At 30.2% G+C, this 22,604-nt stretch overlaps 1 protein-coding gene across 1 annotated transcript; it reads right to left on the reverse strand.

Annotated features, from left to right (window-relative positions):
• Positions 1-8,409: 8,409 nt before the first annotated feature.
• Positions 8,410-8,924, reverse strand: LOC141526587 (uncharacterized). Its single transcript, XM_074241622.1, has 2 exons — positions 8,877-8,924; positions 8,410-8,788 (listed from the first exon to the last, which is right to left on the reverse strand). Exon 2 carries the CDS (start codon positions 8,777-8,779, stop codon positions 8,441-8,443), a length of 339 nt encoding a protein of 112 aa, XP_074097723.1. The 5' UTR covers positions 8,780-8,788; positions 8,877-8,924; the 3' UTR covers positions 8,410-8,440.
• Between the last annotated feature and the right edge of the window lie 13,680 nt (positions 8,925-22,604).

Here is a 22,604-nt window from a genome sequence, read left to right on the forward strand (position 1 = left end):
AAAAAAAATTTTTTAAGAGGTGGCTCCAAATTTTCTTAAATTTCAAGTATTGTCAAAAATCGATTTTTTTTTCTTATTATAGAATAATTTTATAGACCAAAAAAAAATAATTTTCTGAAAGTTTCAGTTCAAAATGTAAATTTTGAAAGGTCGTTCATAATTTTTTTTTTTCTTTAATTCGTCATATCGCCGACTTTAATTGTTGGGAGTGGTACGGTGGGGTTTTTTTGGTTTTTAAAAATCTTAACCTACGCGGCAAGGGTCAAATCTCAACCAAGCTGGTTTCTAAGAACAGCTTGGGATTCGAACTCTCGCTTGGCAGTTGATGAAATAAAATTATTAAATTAAAAAAAATTATTTTTTCTATCTTGCGCTTGATTTTTAGTTCATGTCACGATGTATTTTTATCGATTATTGTACTAAATAAAAAAAAAAAATGCACGAAATTTTTATTTGAATAGTAAAAGGTCGCTCGAAAAAATCTAAACTAGTGCACTAATAAATTGAAAAAATTATGAGCGACCTTTTAAAATTTTAATTTTGAACTAAAATTTTCAGAATCTCATTTTTTTTTGTCTAAAAAATTATACCGTAACGAGAAAAAAAATTAAAAAAAGTTTGGAAAATCCAAAAGTGCACGACTCATAATGCTCGTTTGATTATGAAATAATAAAAAAAAAAAATTAAAAAAATTAAAAAGAAACAGTTGCACTAAGAAGATAATGCGCAGGCGCCCCTGGTGGAATAAATGTACATAATATCTATAGATATAGATATATCACCATCCATGTTAATTTTACATGGATATATATAGATATACAGTCTGCTGGTTTTTGTTTTTTATTAATTGTAATTAAACGACAATGAATTACCTAGCCATTCGCAGTGACCTACACTTATCATTAAGAATTAAAAAAAAAAAATTGAACTCAAATAATGGATTTTTTCGCAAGTTACAGTGTTTCCGGAGTTTCATACATGACGGACAGGAAAATTTTTTTACATATTTTGATGTTTTTTTCCGTTTCTATTGCACTAAATCAATTTTTAAAAAGTATGGAATTAATCTCCATTAAATTATTTTGACAATAGTAAGCAAAATATCTTTATTCAGTGAACTAACAAGGCTATAATAATAAAAATAGTTGCCGAAATAAGGCGAAAAAATTTTTTCGATCGTAAAGCACTCTCTGATGCTTCCACCCATATGCATTTCACCGCGTTTTCTGCGTACACCATATCTCATATCATTATCTTTATGTTTTTTACTTAAACGTTGTAGATAATTAGTGAGAAGAGGATTTCTACGAGCTGGAGTACTTGTTGATGGTGGTGGCTGAGTAATAGCAAGTGCTGTATTCTCAAATGAACTTTTATCATCTGTTATTAAACTGTTGTATACTTCTGGATCATCATATAAAGATTTTTCAACCTCTTGTTTTTCAACCTGTGGTTTTTCTTCTTTTTAATATTTTCCCCTTTCAACTTTGAAGATTCAACTATACTCTGGAGTGGTGTCACAATAGGCTTGAACATTTCCTCCATAGCTTTCTCAGCTGTATCTTTACCCAACTTCAACATCTTGTGCTTCCGTCGGATGGCATCACTGGCTTGAGATATCTGATGCAGAATATCTTTCTGCTTTGATATTTCTTCAGGCTTCATGTTGACAGGTTAACGTCTACAGCATGTATGACTATCACACTCTAAAGTACCTCAATTTATACTAATGAAGCAGTCGAATCCTTGGCGATACCTACCACTGTTCAATTCACTGTCTTTATCTATTACCACAAACCCATATTTATTCCAACATGACGAGCATAAATCTCTGAATGAGTTGTACGACATGTCTGTATTGACATGATCATTATAAATATGCTTCAGATTCATTTCATCTTGATGGAATAGCACGAGAAAGTTTGCATTATCTCTAATCAGATGCTTCGGTATTCGTGTATAAGTTTGACAGAGATAAAAGCTGTCTACATCCTTGTGTCGACCCATGCAGAAAAAAGCCTTGATGTGATCTTGTTTTTCACAAGCAACATCATCAAATATCATCAGGGAGTTAGGTTTAGCATCTTCAGGCTTGATTACAGCTTCATGTTCACTGAATGTGAAGAATCCAATACCATCAATCTGTTTAAGCAGCGTCTCCAGGAACTGATACTTTGGTTGGTTAAGAGACTTTGAGTAAAGATATATATTCTCAAACTTCAAACCGTTTGGATGTACAATAAGGGATAGTAGAGCGTTGGTCTTTCCACAGTTTGATGGTCCGCAAAACACTGCACGGATACTGTTGGGAAGTAAAGCACCGTGTCGTTTGAGCTTCGCACCGGTTCCTTGAACAATTTGATCAAAATTGATAACTGGCAACTGAGCTCTTGGTTTGCTATCCATGACTGCTGATTGTATTCTGAGCTCAAGAGGTATATATACCGGCTTATATAGATAAGCGAGTCAGTCTTTGATGTGACATGTCTGAGAGCAGACGTGGTGAAGGTTTATTCAACAACATAATCAATAAGCTTCCACTTGAACTTCACATACCAGGATATCAGTATTGTGGTCCGGGAACAAAGTTAGCTAAGAGGTTAGCTCGAGGTGATCGAGGCATAAATCCTCTGGACGCTGCGTGTAAGGAACATGATATAGCTTACTCGAAAAATCGTGAAAATTTCGAAGCCCGTCACGAGGCTGATAAAATCCTTGCTGAGAAAGCGTGGCAACGATTTCTAGCAAGAGACGCTGCTATTGGTGAAAAAGCTGCTGCTTGCAGTGTGAATAAAATCATGAAGTTGAAAAGACGTTTCGGTATGGGTCTTAAAAAAGAAAAACCTATTACAAAGCGTAAGACAATTAAAAGAAAAACAATGAAGCGTAAGACAGTCAAAAGAAAGACAACCAAGAAGAAGGATGTTGCTCTGAGACAGATTGTTGATGAAGCTAAAAAGTCCATGCAGCCTGGTGAAGATCCAGTTAAAACAGCTCTTGGAGGTGCCCGCAAAGCTGTCAAGAAAGTTGGTGGGAAGAAAAACGTTCGATTGCCTCGTATTCTACCAGTTCCATCAAAGATTGGTGGAGTACTTCCATTCTTGATTCCCCTGTTTGCAGGGTTATCAGCGGTTGGTGCTCTAACAGGTGGAGCTGCAGGTGTTGCAAAAGCTGTGAACGATGCCAGCGCAGCCAAAAATCGATTAGCTGAAAAGAAACGTCACAACTTGAAGATGGAGGAAATAGCTGTAGGTAGAGGATTATACCTCAAACCTTACCGCAGTGGTATGGGACTTTATCTGAAACCATACCCAGAAGGAGCTTGCTGCAAGAAGTCAAAAAACCAGTAGAGCTACCACATCGAGCACTGACTAACATCAACTTATTAAAGTATGCCAAGCTGCTTAAAATTCCAAATTTTCGAGGAGTTTTTATGAGAAATGATTTACCAAAATCTGGATCTAAGACAAACGAATCAGCAATAATAAATTTAGAAGATAAACGTGGACTTGGAACTCACTGGGTTGCATACAAGAAGAATCATAATCAAGTAATTTACTTTGACAGTTTTGGTAATCTACAACCTCCACAAGACTTGATGAAATATCTCGATGTAGGTAGCGTAAAGTACAATCATAAAAGATATCAAGACTTTGATACAATCATATGTGGACATTTGTGCTTAAAATTCCTGGCTGGACAACTATAAATTGAAGTGAGTCGGGACAACAAGCGTCAGTCATGGCAGAGTCATTCACCTTGACACTATCCGGAAACTCCTCCATACTGGAGGCAAATTATTTTCCGCCGATTGAGCTATCACCATCAAAAAATTATGTACTTGGACTCGTTAAGCTCCTGACATTTAATTCAATACCAAATATTGATGTTGGTGCTTATAAATTTTATGTGTCATCAAAAAGATCCAAAAGAAGTACAATCAAGAGATTTCAAGAAATCACTATACCAACAGGGAGTTATGAAATTAAAGATATTGAAACTTATATAAACAAGACATTACCTGAACTAAGTTTCACTTTAAAAGCAAACAACAATGAGTTGAGAAGTGAAATAAGATGTGATCAATATATAAATTTTGAGCCTGAAGATTCCATTGGATCATTACTTGAATTTACCAACCGCGTGCTTGAACCTAACACAGCACATAAATCTGATTTACCAGTCAAATTATTGAAAATCAATGCTCTGAGAGTCGAGTGCAATATAACTACTGGATCGTACATCAATGGTGAGAAGAATCTCACAATCCATGAATTTTTCCCGAGGGTTCCAGCAGGATATAAGATAGTGGAAGTGCCAACAAACATCATTTACCTACCAGTCGCCGTACGAGCAATACACAACTTGAGGCTCCGCATTGTTGATCAGGACGGGAGAATAGCAAATTTCCGTGGCGAGACTATAACGATAAGACTGCATATAAAAAGTCTGTAATGGGTATCGTATATGAGACAAAGACGGGTAACGGGTATAAAAGGATTGCAGGATGTCCAAAGATTATCAGTCATCATCGAGCTCTGAAAGTGTTGACACGTCAAAACGTAGAGTTCCTAAAAAGTCTAGGACTAAAATTACGTGGAAAATTCACAAGATAAAAATAAATTTTTGTTGTCTAGCTTGTGTGATACCATGGCGGAAATCTTAGATATAAAAAAATCAATTATTTTCGATGAGTCTATTGCACACTGTGAAGCTCATTCACACTTACCATATGCATCATCAACATTCAACAACAGTGATGAAATCAGGATTGCTCTTCAACATCAAGATCTGTGCTTGCTCCCAAGCAAAAGCACATTACATTTTTATGGAAGAATGAGGAAAGCTGATGGTACTGCTGTAAGTGCTACTACGAAGATGGTCAACATGGCTGTTTGTCATATGTTTGAAGAGATACGTTATGAACTCAATGGTGTAGAAATCGATAGATGTAAGAATGTTGGTATCACCAGTGTTATGAAAGGATACGCTTCTCTGAGTCCGGGACAACAAAATATTCTGGAAAATGCTGGTTGGATTGTTAATGAAGATGACAACAAGCTGACTGATAATAGCGGTTACTTTGATGTCTCAGTACCGCTGAGTTTCATTCTTGGATTTGCTGAAGATTATCAACGAATTATCGTGAATGACAAGCATGAATTGATACTGATCAGATCAAATACTGATCAAAATGCTTATGTTGTTACCGTTGAGAATGAAAATGTTTCAATTACGATTCAAAAAATTGAGTGGATTGTACCATACATAACAATGTCTGACAAGCAAAAATCGAGGTGTTGAATTACATAACCTCCGATCCAGCTATTCCAATCAGTTTCCGGACTTGGGAATTGTATGAGTATCCACTGCTACCAGCTACCAACAAGCATATTTGGGTAATCAAAACGACAAATCAGCTTGAGAAACCTCGTTTTGTTATCCTTGGATTCCAAACAGCAAGAAAGAATCAATCGAATCAAAACGCAAGCGAGTTTGATCACTGCAGCATAAGAGACATTAAGCTGTTCTTGAACTCTCAGAGTTATCCATATGGAAATTTGAACCTCAACATTGTGCATAATCAGTATGCCTTGATGTATGATATGTACACAAATTTTCAAAGTGCTTACTATGGGAAAGAAGCTGAACCGCTATTGGCTAAGAAAAAATTTCTAAGTACAGCACCTCTGTATATAATTGACTGTTCCAAGCAGAACGAGTCAATCAAGTCTGGACCTGTGGATATACGCCTGGAATTTGAATCATCAGCACAGTTTCCAAATCAAACTGCTGCTTACTGCTTGATAATTCACGACCGAATAATTGAGTACAATCCCATCAGCAGCACTGTGAGAAAACTTACTTAATGGTACAGTTTGACCCCAAGCCCACCATACATGACATGTATGTATGGGACTTTGCATCCAGACAAGCGAGGAAAGGACCATGGGAACAAGCAGCAAGAGACGGAGAACGATTTCGTCGACGAATACAACAAATCAATAACATTATTGATCCTATACTAATCAATAAACTTAATGTAATTAAAAATAGTAAATAAATAACAATGTTTTTGTAATTTAATGTTTTGTAATTACAAACCTTACTAGAATAAGTATAAAAAATTATTTAGTATAAAAGTTAAGTATAAAACAATTATTTAGAATAAAAGTTAAGTGCACATATCAAAACACAATTCTCTCACAATTTCTGTAATTGATTTCCCAGAGTGATTAATAACCTTGAATTTATTACAATTGGCCCCAATGTAGTGTCGATTTAAAGTATTGCATAAGATTATAAATTTCATTTTAAATATCATATCAGGATTGTTGAGATATTTCTGGTTGGTGGTAGCAGGGAAGAACGTTGAAAAGTGGTTTTCCAGATCGATTTCAACGTTGAGTCCATGATCTGTCATAACCGTTCTAATCCCAGTTAGCTTGTAAGTTTTTCCCACCTCAAGTTCACACATCCTCTTGAACATCAACGGGCGTGGAGTTTTATCTTCAACTTTGACACGCTTGAAAGTTGTTGATCTCTCAATTTCATGCATTGTATCGGTAACAGGATGTTTACGGTACGGTGCCATGATTGAGATTTCTTCAGCAGATTTCAAGTAGCAGATTCCAGCACGAGGTAGCAGATTTCAACAGCTTGATATTTTCTAACACACAACACTATGGTACTTCACTCGTACTTCACTTCGATGAAGTATGCTCGCGGCGCGCTGCTTTTATAGCAAGGTAATGACGTCATCTACTGCGCAGTTGGAAAAATTCTAGAATAGTATGACTCATAATCTAAAAATAGAAACTGCGCAGTTATGATAGATGACGCACAAGAAGTTTAACATAACCTGAAATCATAAGTTAAATGGTGGGAAAGCATAAACATAACCTGTAAAATGAGTTAAATGGCGGGAAAGCATAAACATAACCTGTAAAAATGAGATGACGTCATCTACTACCCAACAGAAATAGAACAAAGAAAAACTGCACAGCTACGAGACCTTGAACCGGTTCAAACCTGTCTGATGACATCATCTACTACGCAGTTTAAAACTCTACGACGTAGTTTGAATAACCAATCAAATTATTAATTAACCAATAAGATTATCGAGTGGTGGGGGTAAAATCCAGAGATCGGGTTATAAAAAGGTTGAATTGATTGTAAGAGTCATCATTCAGTCACTCTTCGTTGTCAAGAGCAGTAAAAATGGAGATCATTCTAGACGTTCAAGGATTCAGAGGAGCTGATAATCGCTTCATTGTTAAGGAGTTGGCCTCAATAACAATTCAACATGATATTGTTAATATTGAAGAGTTGTCATACACACTATTTCAACCTCCATATCACTGGAAGGTGTTACCAGTCAACTATCAACGTCTGAATACCTGGCTGATCCGAAATTATCATGGAATCGGTTGGAATGCTGGAACAACTTCATATTACAAGCTCAAAGAAGTTCTCAATTATTTAACTTGTAATAAAAAAATTATTTATGTCAAAGGTATCGAGAAAAAGTTATGGGTTCAAAATTTAATTGATTGTAATAATAAAATTGTAATCGATCTCGATAATTTCAAATGTCCCTCTCTAAAAAGTATGAAAATTTGTAACAATCATTTTTGTAATTATCATGATCGTTTATCTGATTTATGTGCCTTGGAAAATGTAAAAATTTAAAAGATTGGTTTGTAAGCACTCAATAAATCTAAAATAAATGAATTACAATTGTTATTATTATTTCATCCTAACACATTTAATTCAGAATAGAATTAATTATTGTTAGTTATTAAATTCAAATAATTTTCCAACACTACTACTGATATTAATACTTATCAACAGATGGCGTAATGGTTTTTGATTTTTAATTATGATAATCAATAATCAGTTTTTGTTTTCTAAAATTTTATAATTAATATTTGTTTAAATTAAAAGTCATGCATTATTTTATATAACCATTTTAAAAATAAAAACTGTGTATTGATTTTCAAAATATATCGCTAGAAGATTTTTGGATTTGACGATACAGAGCACATCAACCCCATATTAGTTTATCAAATAATACATAACTTTTAAATTAAATAAATATTAATAATATTAATAACAAAATATTATAAACTAATAATAATTATTTATCTTTTATTTAAATTAAAAGTCATGTATTATTCTATATATGTATATATAACTAGAAAATTTTTTTAATATTTATGAATTGACAGCTTTCACGCTCTAAGAATAAACTGATAGTAGATGGCTCTAGTACAAGAAGCGCGAAATTCAAACTATCATTATGATAAGTAACTTAAAAAATTATGATTAAGTATAACTTATTGAATTTGAATTATAAATATTAATCTTAAATTAAAAATGTGAGGAATTATAAATAAAAACAATGAATTATTTATATTGAAATCCAATATTTTATTGATTAAATAATTCCACTGGTCATTTTTACATCAAGACTAGAATTAATAAATTCAAATTTATTATATTTTCCACCATGATAACGCAGAAACAGATAGTTTGAATCTATTAATTCATTCAAACTCTTCATGAAGTTATCATCTTTTAGATGTTGAGTAGTTCTTGATGGTAGATAAATGTTAAATTCATCGTTTATATTAGCAACAATCCTAGTTCCATACTCAGTTGTAATAGCTTTGATACCGTTAATCTTATATTCTCGATTAATCTCCAACTCGTTCATTTTCTTAACAGGAAGAATCCCAGTAAGACAATTAAGATCATTTATCTTGGTTACATCCATGATTGATTGCTGTAAAAATTTTTAATTAATTGTAATGGTTGATTAAATGATTCTTCATTCAATACATATTTTGATTAGACAGTAAATGAATACTTACGATTAGTAATACTGATAGGTAGAAGATGTATATCACCAAGAACTTGTACTTTAACTTGTAGTCACCACCAGCGAGTACTTTACTGGAGACGTGTACTTCGTTTTTGTGAAGTACGGCTTGAGCGCGCTGCTTTTATAGCCAGAGGATACTACGCAGTTACCCCTCACTCCTATACCTCAAAAACGGTTTGATGACGTCATCTGCTACGCAGTTAGAAATAGAACAAAGAAAACTGTGCAGTTACGCAACCTTGAACAGGCTCAGACCTGTATGATGACGTCATCTACTACGCAGTTAGGAATAAAGCAAAGAGAACTACGCAGTTACCGTGACCTTGAACAGGTTCAGACCTGTTTAAAAGTAGACAGAAATCTCGACAGATGGCGTATCTTCTCGCATGTACTCCTCATACGTACAGTTTGAATATATTAATCTTTTGAGAATATAAACAATGAAATGCACCTGTGATCTAAGCAACTATTATTGATGCTGAGATCACAGGTGCATCTTTTAACAAAAATGCAGGAAATCAGAATCAAAATTTGAAATGGCGGAAATCAGACTCAAAATGGCGGAGTCAGATAGCAACCACCAGATGGTAAATTTCAGATAGCAGATTTCAGAGAGCAGACTCAAAATGGCGGATTTCAGACTCAGATAGCAGCCACTAGATGGCGGAAATCAGATAGCAGACTCAAAAATTCTAGAACAGAATGAGTCATCTACTGCGCAGTTATATGACCTTGAACAGGTTCAAGCCTGTCTGATGACGTCAACTACTACGCAGTTAGAAAATTCTAGAACAGAATGAGTCATCTACTGCGCGGTTAGAAGTAATGCACGCTGTAACCAGATGGTGTTGCGTGAAATCCTTCTCTCAAGTAGTTGACATAACTTCATTTTAAATACATAGAACATGGATATACCATACTACAAATGCATAATCCTGAACTATTGATCTGTTATGGCTGAGCCGAAGGCAGGTTAATAGTTGAGGATGCTTTTTAACCTCAAAATGTTGAACTCAAATTCAAAATGGCGGATAGCAGCCACCAAATGGCGGATTCAAAATGGCGGATAGTAAGATTTAAAAAATGGCGGATAGTAAGATGGCGGCAGAATTCCCCACCAGCGCCACCTATAACCTCGATAAATACCTCACCCATAACCTCAAAATGACATACATATCTACCACCGGCAACATCTACTGTCGGTAAAAACAGGTCGCCCATATCCACAGATGATATTTGTCACGAATCTACAGCCGGTAATGTAGATCCCAGCTTAGGGTGGGACACGAACCCACAAATCTGTTTTACCGATTGGACATGCACCCCCCCTGTTTAACTACTGATTATAATGAGATCATCATAAAAAAAAAAAACTTTTGTAGTGGGAAGTTTGAAAGTTTTGCGGTCCAAAAATTTTTAAAAATTGCGTTATGAAGACTGAAGTACAAAAGTTAAATATCTATTAAATTTACTAAAGAAAAATTTCATTTTTGTATTATTTTGAGCTCTCTAAGCTCGAAAATAAAACTGGTTGATGCTTATAAGCTCTTCGAGCTCAAAAGTTTAACAGAAGTTTGATGAAACCGTATTTTTAAAATGTTCAAGCTACCATAACTTTAGAATGAGTCAACCGATTTTCACGCGGTTGGCAGCAATCACTGTAGTTTTTTAAGTCCTATAAACATTTTGTGAACACAAATTAATCGAATATGAAATTTTGGATTTTTTCTTAAAAAATCAATTTTTTCGAATTTTTTTCGTTAACAATATCTCACGAACGAATCAACTGATTTTGATGCCGTTTACGGCGATCGACGCAGTATTTTAAGGTTAAAAAAATAATTTGTTACACAAAAATCGATCTGACATGAATTTTACGAGTTATTTGAAAAAATACACTTTTTTGCCGTTTTTTTTTAATTTTTTCGTCAACGATATCTCACGAACGAATCAAGCGATTTTGACTGGCCCGACGGCAATCGAAGTGATTTTTCGATATTAAGAGTTGATTAGTTTTTGGAATTGATCGATAAAGTTTCGATTAAATCGGTTAAGCAAATCAAAAGTTATAAGAGGTTTACACACACACACACACACACACACACAGAGAGAGAGACATACAGACAGACATACAGACACCATCGCGGGAAGGGTCAGGGAAGATTTCTAAGGCCTCAAAACGTCGAGATCTGTTGAAAACTCGATTTTTGCAAGGGGTAAAAACAATAACTTCCCGATTTTTCGAAAATCTTCGATTTTCTTAGCGGGAAGTTAAAAATTTATGTAGAAGTTAAAAAAACAGTTAATGTAATATTATCAAATATTCATTTCTAAATTTTTTTATGCTCCAACAACCGGAGGTCACTTCAAAACTTAAGAATTATTTATTTTTGTCCCATTACTGCGCATGCGGAGAATATATGACGCTCTCTCTCTTACTGTTCCAAAACTTCTGAAATTTCATCAAAATTCATTGAAAAACAAAACGAAGAAAATAAAAAATAAGTATTTGCTGCCATCAATAATTATATAAGAAAGGTCTAAAGATTTTTATTTTTAATCACATTACTATTGTTTGATAAATAATTACGAAAAAAAAAACATTAGAATTGAGAAGTTAGAAAAGAATAGCAACATAAGCAATGTCCAATGACAAGTGAATTACTCAAAGCGGGAAGTTAAAATGTATACATATAATTAATGTACACCAGTTAGATACCTCAATTACAACTTAATTTTTTGAAAATCTTACTATACGATTATTTTCTTTTCAAGCAAAGTCACTTTATTATAAATCATGTTATTAAATGACATATTAATGATTCAGTTTTATTGAAAAATTAAAAAATTGATTAAACGAATTTACACCCTTCATTCAGAACAATGTGATAAATAAGTAAATACATTTAAAATTTTTGCATAAATTTCAAAAATTTTCAATTTTTCCTTGTTTGTTCCTTTTTAGAAAAAGTAGAAAAATAATATGGAACTTTACAGACACTGATATAAAAAAAAATTATATTTATTTTTATTGTTATTATTATTATTATCATTATTATTATTATTATATTTTATAATTATAATAATATTTTATAGATTGAATCTTTTTAAAATTTCTGCAAAAAAAATTGAAAAATTTCATATTTTTTGTTATTTACTCGTTGAAAAAAATTATTAACAAATTGTCTGATAACTGTCAACGTAACTAAAATACAAAAAAAACCAACCGATGTGGGAAAATATTGCAGATTACAAGTATTCTATGTGTAGAACTGGCACTGCCATCTTTCGAATGTGCGGTGAGTAACGTTCGAAAAATACCGTGGCACATACCACTGCTTCCATCTCTTGTCGTCAGCGATATCACTGTACCGCTGCTTACATCCAAATTGTTTATAATATTATTACCTAATTTTTATTTCAAAGTTTATATACATTCTATAGAATATATCGATGAAATAATAATTTATTTACATTACAAATATTATATAGAAGGGCAATCGAATTCGTTTTTTGTATTTTACATGATAAAACTTTAAATAATGATGAAAAATCAATTGCCTGTCGATCGATAAATAAATCTGTAATTTTTTTTTTGGAAAATTCTAAAAATTATATTCGTTTGCCCTTTGTTACATAGTTTTAAACATCTATGCAAAAATTCAGGTCATTATGTTAATTACAACATAGAAAAAAATTTACCCTATTTGCGGACATTACCCCTTAAGTGAGAAAAAAGCAGCGCTAGAAATGAAAATTGAAACTCATTTTATGTATTGTACAACCAAAATTAATGCTAGGTGGTTGACCTTAATAGTTCAATTTTTAATTTAATTTGTTTATTACAATTTTTTAATATGTAAAAAACAATATGCACGCTTAAAGAGACAACCGAATAAATTTAAAAATTTCAGTATGTGAAAGAGCGAAGTCTAACAAAAAATTGAATTTACAAATTAATTCAAGTATCGAAATATAATAATTGGTGCACACATAATATAATAAAAGATAATATTCAAGAAATATTGTAAATGTTAAAAACTTGTATTGGTGCGGAGGTAGGGACATAATAAGTAAGAACTATACATAAAAGAAATTACAGAAAATTTTGAAAAATATAAAAAATGAAAATCAAACTTAAAAATAAAATCGAACAAATTTCAAAAAATTGTCAGTGAGAAAGTGACGTAACAGAAAATTAATATGTAATAATTATTTAAAATGAATGTAAAAATTATTATCTGTGCACACGTGGTGTAATAATGAATTATCGCTGGTTAAAAAGAAACATTGAACATATGGTACTGTATATCTGCATTGTATGTACTTATATACAGATATACAGTTTGTATAATTCAATACTTTTTTTTAATCAAGGATATTTGAGAAATATTCAAAATGTTGAAAATTTGTATTAGAGTGGAGGTGGGAAGGTGAGAAAGTTTTTCTGGAAATTTAGTTACATATCGAACTTTTGAAAATCGTTTAAAAAATAACTGAGCACTCAGAGTCAGATAACTAAATCTAATCGAAATATTGTAGAAGTTGAGTAAGGGGTGGAACTCGAAACCAAATTAAAAAACCATTCTATCGATTTAAAAATTTGTATTAGTGCGGTGGCACTGAGACAACAAGTGAGATTTTTAAATGAAATAAATTATTAAAAAATTTCCACAATATACAAAAAATATAACCAACCTTTTACAAAAAATAAATTCAAAAAATTGTAGTCGGTAAGAATGTGTTGTATTAGAAAATTACATTTATAATTGTTAAAAATGAATGTTAAAACTAGCTTAAGTGAGAAAAAAGCAGCGCTATAAATAAAAATTGAAACTCATTTTATGTATTGTACAACCAAAATTAATGCAAGGTGGTTGACCTTAATAGTTCAATTTTTAATTCAATTAATTTAAAAAAATTTTTTTAATATGTAAAAAACAATAATCTGCACACTTAAAAAAAAACCGAATAGATTTAAAAATTACAGTATGAGAACGAGATCGGTATAGCAAAAAATTGAATTCACAAATCGATTCAAGTATTAAAATATTATAATCGGTGCAAAAGTGATGTCATGAAAAATAATATTCATGAAGTGTTTAAAATGTTGAAAATCTCAAGTGGTGCGAAGGTGTTGTAGTGAAAAATTTTCTTTAGAAATTTCATCACATATCGATAAATTTGGAAGTCATATAAAAAAGTAACTATGCAATTAGAGACATATCTTGAAATAAAAAAAATTATTGATACAATTATTTTTACATCGCTCAAAAATTATATTTTAGAATTGTTAACAATGAATGTTAATATTTTAGTAAGTAAGGTAAGACAACGCTGAAAATCAAAATGAAAAAATATTTCATGTTTTAGAAAACTTAGATTAATGCTAAGTGGTTGATTTTAAGAGTTATATTTTTAAATAAATTTATTCAAAGTTCTGTATATGTCGTAAAATAAGATCTGCATGCTTGAAAATACAATCGAATAAATTTCAAAAATTACAATATGAGGAAGAAAAAGGTCTAACAGGAAATTAAATTCACGAATTGATTAAAGTATTAAATTATTATTATCGGTATACAAGTGATGCGATGAAAAATTATACTTCAGAAGTTTTAAAATGTTAAATATTTGTATTGGTGCCGAGTTAATTCAGTGAAAGATTTTCTTTGCAAATGTAATTACATATCGAAAAATTAAGAAGTCGGATAAAAAATAACTGTGCATTCAGGGTCAGGTAACTGAATAAAATAAAAAAAATTATAAAAGTTGAGAAAATAGTGGAACTGTAAATCAAATTAAAACAATATTCATCAGTTTTAAACATTTACACTAGTGCAAAGGTAGAGAGATAATCAGTGAGATCTATAAATAAAATAAATTATAGAAAAATTTCCAAAATATAAAAAAATTAAAACCAAACTTCAAAAAAAGAATAAGTAAATAATTTCGAAAAATTATTGTCGGTGAGAAAGTGGTGTAACAGAAAATGAAATTGATGATTATTAAGAATGAATGTAAAAATTATAATTGGAGCACTTGCAATGGAATGAAATATAATATGTCAGAAATATTGAAAATATTAGTAATTTGTTTTAGTGCGGATGTGGTAAAGTGAAAGATTAACTTTTAATTATAAATCGAAAAATTAGGAAGTATGAAGTCGTATGAAAACTAATTGCGCGCTCAGTAGCACGTAAATAAATCTAATCCAAAAATTGTAGAAAATGAGAAAGTGGTGGAACTCAAAGTCAAATATAAAAACTATTCTATTTCTATAGGTTTAAAAATTCAAATGTGCGGTAGAAGTGAGATAACAAGTGAGGTCTTTGAATGAAATGAATAATTGAAAAATTTACAAAATATATAAAAAATATAACCAACCTTGCAAAGAATCAAAAAATATAGTCGAAAAATTGTAGTAGGTGAAAAAGTGTTGTAATAAAAAATTACATTTTTAATCGTAAAAAATAAATTTTAAAATTAACTGAAGTGAAAATCAAAATTGAAACACATTTAATGTATTGAAAAACTGAAAGTAATGTTAGGTGGTCGATCTAATAGTTCAATTTTTAATTTTATTTGTTTATCACAATTTTTTAATACGTTAATAACAATAATCTGCATACTTAAAAAGACAACCGAATAAATTTAAAAACTACAGTATGTAAAAAAGAAAGGTCTAGCACATAATTAAATTTACGAATTAGTTCAAGTATTAAAATATCATAATCGGTGCGAGCGTGATGAAATGGAAAATGAAAATAATATTCATGAAGTATTCAAAAAGTTGACAATTTTAAGTGGTGCGAAGGTGTTGTAGTGAAAAATTTTCTTTGGAAATTTCATTTCATATCATTACATATTAGGAAGTAATAACTGCGCAATCAGAGGCAGGTAACTAAATCTAATCGAAAAATTGTAGAAGTTCAGAAAGTGGTGAAACTCGAAATGAAATTTAAAAATTATTCTGTCGATATAAAAATTTTGATTATTGCGGTGGTACTGAGATTACAAGTGAGATGTTGAAATAAAATGAATTATTGATATAATTATTGATACATTGCTAAAATATAAAAAAAAATAATATTATAAAACTTCCAAAAAAAAAAAATTAAATAAATTCAAAAAATCGTAATCTGTGAAAATGTAGTGTAACAGAAAATAAAATTTGATAATTATTAAGAATGGATGTGAAAATTGTAATTGCTGCACACGTGATGTTATGAAAAATTTTATTCAAGAAATATTTAAAATGTTAAAAATTTGTATTATGCGTAGGTGCTGAGGTGAAAAACATTCTTTGAAATTTGAATTATGTATTAAAAAATTAGAAAGTTGGATAAAAAATAGCTGTACATTCAGAAGCTAGTATCTAAATAATATCAAATTTAAAATTTGTTCCATGTCATAAACATGACATAACTTTAACAGATAGTATAACTTCAAAACAGGATTGAAGATCTTCTAGTGTTTTAGTTAGTACTTGTTTGTCAATATATCTTCGTTTAGCTCTTGGTTTCTATTCATGAATTTTAACTAATTTTTTTCTTTCAGGCTTATGGAATCAGAAGTCTTATCATCGCTGGCATACCTTCAATTTCCTTCTTCAATACGAATAGATATAGCCCCTAACGATCTATTTATTTCACATAGAAGAAGACGCGGAATAATAACTTGTTTCGTAAAAAGTTCAATTCCACTTATGAGTTTGTTCTTCTGATAAATGCTCAAGGTAAAGATATAACAATTATGAAACTTGCAATTCAAACACACTCATAACTATTGTTAATTTGCAGGTACAAACAATGTCAATGTTATCAACTATCATTGTCACGGCTGAGCGTATATTTTCGTGCAAAGACTGGGTAGAAACAAGTATGAATTGAAGTTTATATTTCTTGGAGACTGGATTATTTTTGGTATGTAAATTTCTGGTAATTATTTGCTAGGTCATGTAGTAAATAAATATGCATGTTGTAAGAATAAATTTAAAATAAATTTTTTCCGAAACACCTTTTAGGAAACTAAAAGTGCGTTGAAAATCTATATGATTTTGACACAATAGAGTGTAGGAAATTATTTAATTTTTCATTAGTTTGAGTAGCTTGATAAATTTGCATGTTGTAGAAATAAATTGAATAAATTTATTTTTCCCAAACACCTTTTAGGAAACTAAAAGTGCGTTGAAAAATCACTTTGATTTTGACACAATGCGGTTGAGGGAGTTATTTACATTATTTGTAATTATTCAATGAATTAATATCCGTATCGTATGTAATAATATTGTATTATTATTATTATTATTATTATTATTATGCATGTAATTTTTGTGATTTATTACTACTACCTTTAGTTGCACGTTAGAATTAATTAATGTCAAATTAAATTTTTTCCCAAACAAATTTTAGGAAAATAAAAGTGCGTTGAAAACTCACTATATTTGAGCACAACGCGTTTGAGGGAAGTATTTAATTTTCTAGTCATTTCAGCTAGTTTAAGAGGCATGATGAATTCGCATGTTGTAAAACTAAATTTAAAATAGGCTTCCTTCGTAGAAATTTTAGGGACTTTTTTTCAGAAAAAAACTTCTAAAGACTTTTAAAGACTTTGTCAAAGTTTTCAAGGTTTCTGAGAAAAAAGTCCGAAAAATTTTCACAAGGGTTCTTTTTAGGGTTCTTAGTTCCCAAACACCTTTTAGGAAACTAAAAGTGCGTTGATAGTTCAATTTCGACTTTGATGCAACGCGGTTGAGGGAAGGATTCAAATTTTCTGTGATAATCATCTAGGTTTAGTAGCACAATAAATTTGGATGTTGTAATTATAAATTTTTAACAATTATTTTTCCAAACACCTCTGAAGAAACTAAAAGTGCGTTGAAAAATCAATGTGATTTTGATACGCAGTTAAGGGAAGTATCTTAATTATCATCATTATTATTATTATTCACTGGCCTGAGTAACACGATAAAATTTGATGTGCTAAGAGTTGAAGGCAACGATTTTTTTTTCTCGAACATCTTGTAGGAAGCTAAGTATGTTGAGAAATCTGAAATAAGTTGTAAAGCCAAAATTTGATTTTGGTATACTGCTGTTTAAACAATTATGTTGTTTTTGCCTATTTATTGCTAGATATTTTGCATACTTTTGTGCAAGCTCTGGACTAAAATTCAAAATTTTTTTTTCTCTTGAGCATCTTTCACAAAGTTAAAAGTGCTTCGAGAGAGTGATACGATTCCAAAACAATGCCGTTCAGAAAAATGATCTACTTCTAAACAATTATTATTATTTATTCACGTTTCACAAATAACGATACTGCGAATTGTATTTGTAAATTTTTCTTCATAAACACAAAAATCAGGTTGCAAAGTATTTCCATTATAATAAAAAAATTATATTTTTACAAAAAATTCTTTGCATCGTCTGAATTTCAGTTATAAATTATCATGATGAAATTTTTCGAGAAACCTAAACATCTCGAAGAAAAAAAATTTTTTTTTTTTTATGAAATTAAAATATACATTTTTTCACGAACGCATCATAAATTTCTCTATTTTCATTGAAATACATGTGCTACTACACACATTTGTGTTTCAAATTATTTTCATCCAAATGATATATTCGAATATTTTATTAAATTTCGACGCAATTCTGAAATCATTTTATTACTTTTATATGAAATCATTTTGATTTCCCGATATCAGTAGTAGACAAATACTTATAAACGACTTAGGTGTCGCTAATCAACAGTATTAATTTGATCCAGAAGATAATTTATTTTTAAATGAATATTTTGCCGCTGGTGGCGTTTGCTGTCATGGGTGCAAACCGAGTTACCGACAGATCACTATCCTACAGGTTCTTAAGTTAATATTAATGTTCTATTTTTTATTTTAATATTTGATTTGTGATTTGTGATTTTTAATATGTGATTATTGATTTGTGATTTGTAACTATGAATATGAAAGTTATAACTGGAAAAAAGAAAGTGATCTTTCATGATGGGCATACATATGCAAGAGACTGTCAAAGCACTCAATATTTTTCGATGCTCGAGGGAGAAATCTTATGCATGCACAGCGTATCTGAACTTTTCTAAAGTAATTCTTGACATTGAAGAATGCTCAGGCATGAAAGAAGGTGAAGATTTCGTTGTAGAAAATCATCATGCTGATCTTCCTCAAGAAGATAAAGATAAGTGGTCGGTTCTTCTTAACATTATGATTAAAAGATGTGAAGAGACCAATGAAGGTCTAAAAGAAATCTTTGATGATGTCTGTCGACCGTAAGTTTCATTGATTTATGTATTTATATTTATTAATTTTGATCCTTAAGAGAAATTCTTAATTGTATTATAAAATGTAATTAACTCTAATTAATTATATGTTATTATTTATGAAAATTAATTTAGCAGATATTTAATAATTTTTAGAATTTTTCTAATAAATAAATTACTGGATAAAAAATTGAGAAAAAAAATTGATATTTAAAAAATGTAATGAATTAAAAATGCAATTAAAAAAAAAAATTTTCGGAACAATTTTTTCTGTTGAATAAAATTAAATAATGGTCAAGTGACAGCTAACTTTAATATCATTGTTATTTATAGATTTCCAGAATTAAGTGCAAAGCACAATTTTAACTCTTGCTCGAGTATTTTATCGCGAGCGCGTGCAGCTAGTCGAGAGAAAATACCGTCGAAACTCTCGGAGCTAGGTTCAACTCTCAAAGAGCACGGCATTGCTACGGATTACGTTCAAAGTAATGATGACACGGCGATAATATTCACAAGAAATTCATTGCTCGAAGTATTACAGAAAAGTAATAATATTTACATGGACGGTACTTTTGAGGTTTGTAATTAATTTATTAATATATTATATATTTTTATAATTAATGGAGAACACCACTGTGACGGTCGAAAAAAAAAATATAATTTCGGGAATTTTTTTGACAGGGAAAATAAAAAGGAATTTGTGTATCGGATTTTTTTTTTATTAAGGGTACATTAAAGATGATAACTCTAAATTTTTATTGAAAAATGTTTAATTATTACAAAATTATTAACAATGTTATAGAGCACTAGAAAAAATTTCCCCCTTCATGGTCGCATCGATTACTCAAAAACGGATGATCTGATAATAAAAACTCAAATTGTTTTTCTATCAGTAAGGATGTAGTTATCGTTGCACGTATGGAATTTTTAAAATTGTAATTTTCAAAAAAATTTTCTCATTATTTTAACTGTTTTTTTAAACCCTGCTCAAAAAATCGTTAAAATCAAAAAAATTTTTTAATTTTGATGAACAACTTTTATGCGCAACATTTTTTCAGTGAGGCAATAGCTAAGGTTTTACAGCGCTCCGTAGTGAGTACTATTTTTCAGTACTCTTAACTATACCTATATTATACGTGTGTACTAATAATGTGTCATCAATGTACAATTCTTTGCGATCGATTGTCCTTTTACTTTGAAAACCTACAGAAATTTTGCTTGTAATCTAGGTATATATTTTACAGAACAATTGGTCAAAAATAACTTTACAACTTCCTGGAGCAGCGGTCACAGAAGCTGTTGGTAGTTCCTGGTATTCAGAAATATTTTTTACCACGATTAAAAGCAAAATCTCGGTGTGTTTTTATAATTAAAAGACAATCGATCAAAAATAACGGTAAGCTTCCGGGAGCAGCAGTTACAAGAAAATTAATTAATTTTCAGTTATCTTCTGTATTTTAAATTTCATAGCGCTTATTTCGTATGATTACTACGTTTTTAATCATCATTGTTATAAATTGTAAGAATTTATATTTGTAAATATTTAGAGATGTCCAAAAGTAAAGATATCTAAATTTACTTGTCTATGTTTAGAGATGTCCATTTTATTAAGTTTACAAATAATTAGAACTGTCTATTTTTCTAAATTTCTAAATTGTTCAATTGTCTTTTTATTGACTTGTTTAAATTTATTATTTTCTATTTTTTTAAATCTTTCTCATTTTACGTGTTTGTTTTATGGTTTGTCTAGTTTCACGGATATCTTGTTTTTAAATTTTCTAATTTTATGCTTATCTTTTTTGAAATAATTCCATTTTTTTTGGTAACTGAATATTTACATTACTACTCCTTTTATTATCGAAATTTTAAATCATCTTTTTTTTTACAAATATTTTTTTTTTATTATTTCCTATATATTATTTATTCAAATTTTTTATTTAGTGATTTCTTTACTTAGAGTTGCCCAAATTTTAATGTTTACATTTTCCGGAAAATTCTTGACCGGTACGAATCATTGAAAAACATTGTATAATATAGGTATAGTCAAAAGTACTGAAAAATATTACTCACTTCGGAGCGCTGTAAAACCTTAGCTATTGCGTAAATGAAAAAATGTTGCTTATAAAAGTTGTTCCTCAAGAAACGATCTACAAAAATGGTCTGATTTAATTTTTTCGAAAAATGATAAAAAAAAAGTTATTTCGAAAAATAGAAATTTTTTGTCGAATTTTTGAATATTTTCACTTATAACTTTTTTATTTATAGTTATACGACAAAAAGTTACAGGGCCAAAGTTGTAGAGAATTCAATTTGCAACAAAAAATGTTAACAAATTTTTTCTATCAGATAAATAGTTTAAAAGGTATATCGTAAAAACCATTTCAACCCCTATTTTCAATATGGCGTCCGTGGGACAAGGGTGGCGACCCTACAAACATGGTTTTAGTTTTACACTGACCTCCCCTACACATCAAAAAAATAAAATTGCGTCCTCTAAAAAATGCAACCCTAAATGTAACTTTTCAATGGACTACTACACCTACTTGTAGCTCTTGTAGCCATATTTAGAAATGTGAATTTGCCTTAAGCTGCCTGTAATTACAAAATAATGGCGCGAAAATTTAATTTAATAAATTTTCTTTTCAACATTTTACCTTAAAAAACTTTATTTTCTTTACAAAATTAAGAAGATTATTAAAAGTTTTTTTTTATTTAATCTGGCAAAAAAATTTTGGAAATATAATAGCGCATTAAATTTTAAATCAATAACAAAAAAAATACATTTTCAATTAGTTTTTGTAGAAACAATTTAAAAATATTTTTATTCTTATAAACTATAAAAGAATTACAAAACATATATTTTGAGTTTTTTTAAATGATTTTTTAATGCACTTCTGGGAATTGAAGAATTTCTACATTTGACAAATTTTTTCGAACATACGATACATATCAGCTTCTGTGTTTGACAAAGTAATCAGAGATGTTAAAATCAACTTTTTCTATTTCTTCGTCAGGTCGAACTGGAATTTAATAAAATTAATATTATTTCATTATAATACAATTATAGTACAACAAAAAAATACAATTATTTTTATTTAAAAGAAGTTAATTAATTACCATCATCGTTAACTTCGTCACTATCATCATCAGTCGGACTAGCATCATTTTCGATATCGTCATTAGTAATATCCTTGTTTACAGAATTATCAGCTTCATGTCTACTATGATCATCAGCATCAGCATCAGCATCAGTATCAATTACTCCAAGGTCTTCACTAATAGAAGAATGAAATTTTGTAGTTTAGATACAATATAGACAATGCATAAAAATGATTAGAAACATAGTTAATAACAATAACATAATAAAATTAAAAATAATTCAATCAAAATCTTACAAGTCAATTCCATTTTAACTCATGGTTATGGAAGGTATGGTGTT

Source organism: Cotesia typhae, unplaced genomic scaffold (assembly GCF_013202065.1).
Source record: "Cotesia typhae breed Kobodo isofemale line unplaced genomic scaffold, CoteBio_Ctyphae contig_35, whole genome shotgun sequence".
Lineage (NCBI taxonomy): Eukaryota > Metazoa > Arthropoda > Insecta > Hymenoptera > Braconidae > Cotesia > Cotesia typhae.